This window comes from Aptenodytes forsteri, unplaced genomic scaffold (assembly GCF_000699145.1).
Source record: "Aptenodytes forsteri isolate BGI_AS27 unplaced genomic scaffold, ASM69914v1 Scaffold211, whole genome shotgun sequence".
Classification (NCBI taxonomy): Eukaryota; Metazoa; Chordata; class Aves; order Sphenisciformes; family Spheniscidae; genus Aptenodytes; species Aptenodytes forsteri.
Genome location: NW_008795246.1, coordinates 357439 through 365647, shown reverse-complemented (window position 1 = coordinate 365647; position 8209 = coordinate 357439). Strand labels below are relative to the sequence as shown.

Here is an 8209-nt window from a genome sequence, read left to right as displayed (position 1 = left end):
AGTGAGCGAGCGGCTGTGTGGTACTCAGTTGCCGACTGAGGTTAAACCACGACACCAGACCATTGCTCTGGTCAGGACATTAGGGCTCACTTCAAACGGCACAGAGGCTATGCAATCGTGGCCTGCTTTCTAGGGGGCACATGTGCAGCTCTGCAAGCACCTGAGGACTTGCACTTGGGTAACTGAGCAGAGGGAGTTAGGTCTAATGACATCTTACAAGTCTTTTGTGTGCTACAACATGCACGACAAATGGCATGTGACCATCACAGCTGTGGGAGAAGACTTCAGCCACAAGCCACCGCTTCATGGGGCGGGCAAGTCACCTTCACTCTTCTTGGGGGTGGAAGAGAAGCGCAGGGTGAGTACCAGCTGAGTGTCACCTCTTTAGCAGAGCAGCTGCTCCACTGTGCTGAGGTTTCAAGCCACCAGACTGACAGACACTCGCTGCGGGACTCCCGAGGACCAGTTCTAGTTTGCATGGCAGGAGTTTTATGCCGCTCTTTAAAGTTCCTCCCAGCTTCTGCAAAGGGCATGAGGGTGCGACATGTCTCCTGCAAGCCTCTGAGCGCCCTTCAGGGAAAGCGATCCTCTGGGGAGGTGCCAGAAAACAGCATCCACTAGAGCAGATGGAGCCACCCCATTTTACTGGGTGCTTTGGGGAGGGAGAAGAAACCAGAGAGCAGCTCCTTCCCAAGACGCAGCCCCAAGATGCTGCTGCCAGAACAAGGCACGCTCCTGTGCACGAGCTCACTTCCTACTCGACAGCAGGAGCCTGATGGATGACAAGATCTTGTTTTTCAATGGCTTCAGTAGAAGAAGGGACCAGAAAGTTTCTGGTGTGCACTGGACATTAATCTGTTTACATTTTGAGTCAGCTCTCCTACTATGTTTTAGTTAACCAGCAGAAATGCAACAGGACCCCTCCACATTGCATTCCTTCTGATTCTTATGCTACTATGTAATATTCACCAGTAATGATTAAAAGCTGCCAGACTACTGCAGTATTCACGTTACAAACCTTCACTTACTTCTATACATGTAATAAGACTCTACCTTTAATGAACGTTACTAGAAAGCAGTTTGTTTGGAGCATGAGCTCCTTGGCACTGGGGTCATCATTCTGACATCTCTGGGAAATGCCTGGAGGACTGTGGCTGCTTCAGCAAACACTGTGTCCATTTAAGAAGTTTTATATCACATTTATCTCTCACTACCTTCTGCACTCATTGCCCACAGTAATAATGAGTCTGAATAAGAAACACCTTGTGCTTTGTTGGGAAATAGGTTGTATAATGGATGCACCTGAATTTTGATACTTCCAGCTATGAAATTCACAGCTCTTCTTATTAGTGCCTCCAATAAAGAACACCTTAATTGGGTTAAACTCTACTACAGCAATGACTGAAATGCAGGCACTCATTTCACAAACTGAAATTCTGGCTGATTTTCTGTTTGTGTGGAAGACAGACAATAAATCCGGCGGGAAACAGCACGCTGCCCGTTGAAGGATCCAAGTTAATTTCTGAGACATTCCCAATCCAATTCTGCAAGGGGTGGTTTCTAGGGAAGTTATCCACTTACTTACACTGCATCCTGAGCACACTGGGACAGGACTTTGGGAGTCTATGAACACAGGCATGAATACATGCTTGATCCACAAAGTTCAAAGAGCCACTAAAATAACCCATTGGAGGGTCTTGGTGACGTGTGAATTAACAGAGTCCACCAATTGCAGGGCAGCTACCCACTGCCCTTATTATTAATTAACTTAATTGATTAAAAAGAAACTTAATATGGGTTGCCTTTGATATTTGCAGTGACACTCTCTCTTCCTCTCCATTGACCCTCATCCTTCCATTTCAAACACGCTGGCCTTTACAATGTGTTAAAGTCCTTACGCACTCACAAGGTGATCTGAGCAGATTCTTGTGAAGTAAATATTTTTGTTGTCTGCATGGTCGTTCTTGCGAGACATGGTCCCTATTGCAGAGCAACAAGTGAAAAGGAAAATGCACTTACACTGCTGTCGTCCATCCTTTCTCGTCTCTTAGTTTTGTGTGTTTCGTAATCCTCCATGAGGGTCTGCATCAGGTTCTTGGGTCGCTGGGCTCCTGCAGGCTCCTCAGGTGGCAGATCAGACTGTGAGATGGGGCCTTCTGTGGTGGGGGATGGAGGAGGCTTGATCTTCTCTATCTTTCCTGCAATGACATGAAAAGGAATGACCCTTTCTAAGCTGAAGGACTCACAAGTTGTTTCCAAAAGACGATAGCTGGAGAAGCATTGTCAGCGGGGTTTGAAAGAAGAAAGAGTTTGGAATGAAGTTTATGAAACAATCTGGTAAATCACGATGGTCATGGGCTTTTAAAACACCGTCCTTCTTCCTGAAATGTACTACACCAAAACACTACAAAATCTTTTCACAAAACCTAGAAGAGTTACCAAATGATACAATGCAAATTTAACCCACCACTATTATTTACAGTAGTATGTGGCTGAATTACCCCCATTCCCTCCTACAGGACACACTTCAGTGATCTGGAAATGTTTGTAAGATTCTGGAAAACTGCAAGATGATTTTTTTTCTGGCTCAGACTACACAACACACAGGGTGCCACCGCTGTACACCGGGACCATGTGCCAGATGTCCAAAGAAGGCATCTTGTTAAGCGTTGCTGGCTTTTTCTCTTCTTCCAGTGCTTTTTAACTGCTTTGTAAGTGTGAACGGCTTTGGGTTGGTCCCTGGTGCTACTCTTCCCTGCGGCTGTCTCCTTCAAGTCGCAGAGGGTGCTCCTGGAGAGAGACCTGTGGCAGAGCAGGATGGGGTCTCCGTCCAACACGCCCCTTATTCAGAGAGGGCCCTTCAGTCTCCTGATGGGAGAAAAGTCAGAGAGAAGTCATGTTGCTCTCTGACTGAGCCCATTTCACCCAGGGGAGCCTGTTTCAGGCAGAGTGACCGCAGCTGAAGAGCTGGGTAAAAGGCAGGCCAGAGCAAGGAGACCACTGCAACAAGCTGCGAGAGAGCTCAGGGGTTGGACAACCCACACTTCTCCAGGGAGGACAGCCTGCGTTTCTCATCACCAGGAACTGATCCAGGGTGAGCCGCCCAGCTTGTCCTGGTGGGAAGAATGAGGACGACGGTGGCAGGTCGTAGGCATGGGAATAAGGTGCGGGGGTCCTCAGCTATGACAGGAGAAAGCAATGCTGAACCAAGATCAGCTTCCCTTTTTCACAGCATGGCAGCTCTTCGAAATAAGACAGTTGAATGGATGGGAAAGAAAAAAAGGAGAAAAAACCCCACCCCAAACCCCTTACAAATAAGTGAAGTAACCAGAAGAATCGTGCAGATTTTCATGGAACTTCCTGTTGCTGAGACAAATGAAAACCCTAGCTGCCCCTCCAAAAAGCATCATGACAGTGGTAGCCACTAGAGAGCAGCCTTGAAACCTCCTGTAAGAATCAGCAGGCTTTATTCTTGACGGGAGAAGTGAAAACTGAATTGACACCGCAGAGGTCTTTTACAAGAAATCCCCTTGCTGGGCTTGTTTCATTTCTGACCAGTATGGAAAAACCCAGCATCACCAGTTTCTCGTTACAGGCTTAGCTTAAGCTGCCCGGTGCAGGGATGAGGCTGGGAATTCATCCCCCCTAAATCACCCCACCAGAGACTGGAGGAGGAGTTTCTATGGGCCCAGGTTCTCCTCTGGGTTGCACCAGCGCCAGGCTCCACAGACAACCGGGAGTTATGTTGCCAAAGCAGAGGCCAACAACAGGTCCTGAGCTGCCCAGCTGCACCCATGTGTGACAGCTTGGACTGCTCAGCAGGAGAGAGTAAGAACGATTGATCGTCACCTTGCCCATTAGGTCCAGTGGGTAAAAAAGTCTGCTGAAAATAGAAGGCCTGATTAAGGGTCAGATATCTTGCTGTGTTACTCAGTTCTTACACTAATAAGTAACTGTCTTGGATGTATGCAAGTAATGCAGGAAGAATCAGGCTTCTCAGATGTCTGCCCAGCTTTTGTGCTTTCCCCCAGGGATGCAGACCATCACAGGCTGCTCAGACCTATGGGCAAGCCTCACGCCTGAAAAGAGGTCCTTCCACCCCACTCCCTCTGGAAAACAATGCAAACTGTAGGCTTTGGGGATCTGCGTTTTAGAAAGGGGATATCTCTGAGCAGATCCATCCTCCCTGGATGGAGGGCCCATCAATTTCTGTGTTGTAGCAGCAACCCTGCAGCAACATGCAACTGTTCTGGGCATGCTGGGCAGTGTCACCCTGAACAGTGTCACCATTCCCTTTTCACAAATATAGAAGCCAAGGTAGAAATGAGATTTGCCCACAGCAAAACAGTGGTTTGTTGGTTTGTATCCACAAGAAATTATGCTTATACAACCATTTTCTCTGTGTAAGTGTTTGAATTCCACTAAAAAGTCAGGAATTCACAGCATCATTTTAACTACTTTTCATAGAGGAGTAAGTGTCTCTTTCAAGTTCCTAAAAATTTTGCGAGAGCAGGTAGGCAGGTGGAAGAGAGAGCTCCTACCAGTGCCAACAGTGGCAGAAAGGCAAGCAACCAGCACAACCATCAGTGAGGCTGTGGTTAGATGACAGGGTGTCTGAGGCTTCAGGGCTCTCAGAACAACCACAGAAAAACTCTATGAACCTGATGCAGAGCTCCAGTCCAGTGTAGACCTATTCTGCCAGTTCAGATCATGTTAGAAATGTTGCTGGGTTAATTTTCTTCTGGCAGATTTTCATCCAGATAAGGTATTGTTCTCAGGCAGAAGAGTCATTCAGCATAAAAGCATCATGAGACATGATGATCACAGGCACTTTCTACTGCAGTCCCATGCCCATACCTGATGCACACAGACACTGCTGGTGGTCCTTGCCCAAATCCAAACTGAGTAATAAAGGAACTGTGCTCTGACTCAAATGGAAACAGGGTCACGCTTGTAGGATACCAGCAAAAACTGCAGCCTGATGGTCACACTTGCAAGTTAACAGTAGTTATCAGCAGTGTCTTCCCCTCAAGGGGAAGGTAGTCCCCTGAGGTCACCTTTAGAGCTGTTGCAAGAAATTAAGTACGGGCTATAGCATCCCAAATCTTCACCTACACATTTACATTTTTTCTCTCTTTCAAAGGGACTCCAAAAAACATTCTGTGACTTCAGTTCTGGTGATGGCTCCCTCCACTTTCTGGCTTCAGGGATCTAGTAGGAAGCTCCTGGAATTTGATTTCTCTTAATTTCCTGCCTCTTGTGCTATTTGGGGCAGGCAGGAGCTGCTCCTATGGAAAACACTCTTTCTAAGCCCTGAGGAGGGGAAGGGAAAGCTCAGGGAAGGGGCAGCTGCTGCTGTGTCCCAGTCTGGTGGCTGCAAGACATCGCCTGACACCGCTCTGCAAAATCAAAGATGTGTAAAGGCTGGGGACAGATTAGCTTTCTCCTAACCAAAACCTCTCCACAGCCCTGGGGAGCAAGAGGGGTTGTGATAGTGACTTATCCACCCTGTGGAGCCTGACGGGTGTCCAAGCACTCGCTGCAAGCTGAGGAAGGATGCTCAGCTGATTTGCTGCAATATCAAGAACAAAGAGTGACCGAGGCGAGTCCCTGGGACAAGGGCCTGAGCCACCACTAAGTAACCAGCAGGTACCAAGGGCCATCATATAAAGTTAACTAAGGTTCAAAGGAGATGGGAAGAACGGGGCTTCACACAAGTAAGAGCAACTATTTTACAGATGCTGTTGGCATTTTTAAAGACACCTGCACAGCAAAGAAAACTTTTGAAAATAAGGTATTTCATCAAGACAGATTGTTTTAGGAGGCTAGTCTGTGCTGAAGTCAGGGGATAGTGGAAGTATGTAAAAAAATACTTCTCATTACCACTCCAGGTGAAAGGTGAGCTTCTTTTGTCTTTTTGAACACCAAGTGAGCAACACGAATATACAAACACACAAACATTAAAAAAAGAACCTCTCGAAGATCCTCTCACTTCATACACGTTCTCCACTAGGGAGGGAATAAGAGAGCAAATGACAAATGAGCTGGGTTAGTATGCTGTCAAGGCACTCCTGGAGGTGTTCAGGGGGTGAGTGATGAGCACTCCAGAGGAATCCTTGAAGAGAATGATGAACTTTGATTTTTTCATACTGGTGCTTATGAAGAGGTGAGGAAACAGTATCTTCCATAAACTCAAAGGCTCCATTTCTGCTCTAGCCTTTCTCAAAATTCTCATTTTAAAAAGGGGTTCATGCATATGTATTATACCTGATCCTTATTCTTTACATGTATACAGGGCATTAAAAATTTTGTGATGGCCACAAATATTAGAAATGTCTTGCCCCAAAGTTTCTGCTTCTCCTCCCACCGTACAAAAAGTATCTTCAGGCTGCGGTTGAACCTGGGATGTTTCCTTAGTGTAGGTATTTACTAGTGAAAAATGAAAGCGGAAAATGGTTTTCAGGCTGAAGTGGCTCCTCTGACAGAGGTTTATGCTCCACAGTTGTCACTCAGGAGAAGAAAGCAAGGAGAAGAAAGAAGACGACAGCACACCCCCCCTCCTCACTTTTGGAGGGAATAGTTACCTGAAATTTAAAGGTACCTGATCATTTGTATCTCTAAACTGCAACTCCCCCTCTGGACTTTTGCCATCCACTGAAATTCTCTCATCTCATTCATCAACTGAGGACAACAGAAGATGACTGCTTGGTGGGCAGCTCTCCCAGACATGCATGCAGATGGGTCTGAGTGCCTGCAGACAAGTGCAGGGAGTGCAACGTGCCTTCTGCCTCACCTGGCAACATTTTGGTGACAAACACCAAAAAGGCAGATGTGGCAGCTTCAGGAAAGCTTCTCCCAGGCATAGCTTCTTGTGTTAGGGATTCCCCCATGCCTAGTCATGAGACAGCAAATATTCACAAAGGGTTTCTCTCCAACAGAAAAGCCTTCACTGAACCAAGACCCCTCATATAATGATTTTCATACCTCCTCTGACAAACAGGATTACTCGAGCCAGGCACTACAGGAAGTTAGACACAAGTTCTTCATAGTCTAAGTACTCCTAATAAAAGGAACATGGGAATTACACCACCAAACGTATGCTGGATCCTCTTGTGTCACACACTGACCCATCCTGTTCAAATAAACTATCGAACAGCCCCAGCTGCTCTGCCCAGGAGGCATGGTGTAGGAGATAATAGGAGAAAAACCACTGGCTTGCTGTGCAGCTGCTCAACACCTCACCAAATGCAGAAGGTGCTGCAGCAAAACAATGCAGGAAACATTCAAATTTAAATACAGCTCCACAAATATTTTTGGATCCACGATGACTCTCCATTTAGCCATGCTCAAGCATTTTTTTGGTCTTCCTTGGGTTTCCTCATGCAGGAAACCCAACTTTTTGGGAAAGGAGTTTGCATAGGTTCTTCCCTTCACCTTTCCAGGAGTACCCTGGAGAAGGTCTTGTCCTGTGTGCACACAACACGTAGTAGTTGTTTCACTGAAATTACTCTGTGTCTTGCTCCAGTGATCTGAGATGGGTTAAAAGGCTGCTTCGAAGCATCCCAAACAGCTTTAAAGGATACTTGTTAGCAGTACAGAAGTTTATTACTAGGAACCATGGTGGCTTGTGCTGGGTGGTTGGCAGACACTAAGTTTAGTGTTACCATCACTTGTATGAAAGTTGCATGTCAGGCTGGCAAAAACAGCCTGTTTGCTATCTAAAGTAATTAGCAGTTATTCCACACATACACCCGCATGAATTGTGTTAGTCTTCCACACTTCAGTCAAAATAGCAGTTCAGTTCACTGCAGTCCTTTTTTGTCGTTTGTGTTTCTGTTATCCACATAACAACGGTTCAAAGCAGTGAAGTGGGGCAGGAATAATAAATAACCAGGGACCACCATGAGTCCTAGTAAAGCTACTCTGCCCAGTCCATCACTAAAAGCAACCTGATAGGTAGGCCACTGCTAATTAAGTTAATTCCTGCACCTCCTCAAAAGAGTTCTGGTGAGTTTACACTTCCCCACTCAAGAATTAGCAACAGATTTTTCAGATTTAGACTTGCCCTCCTAATCCCTTTCTGCTGAGGTATCCTGATATTAAAAGAAGAGTGCCAATTCTTTCTTTGAGAAAGGCAATTTGATGACAGAAGGACCTCTGTTTCTTCTTTTCATCATTGTCCTGGTTTCAGCAGGGATAGAGTTAATTT

General features: G+C 46.2%; 1 protein-coding gene across 1 annotated transcript in view; it reads right to left on the bottom strand.

Moving 5' to 3' along the window:
* AKAP2 (A-kinase anchoring protein 2) overlaps positions 1–8209 on the bottom strand; it is a 151074-nt gene that overhangs the window by 11552 nt on the left and 131313 nt on the right. Inside the window, exon 4 of the mRNA XM_009278775.1 lies at positions 2020–2198. Within this exon, the coding sequence (XP_009277050.1) occupies positions 2020–2198 (179 nt within the window). The remainder of the gene's footprint in view (positions 1–2019; positions 2199–8209) is intronic.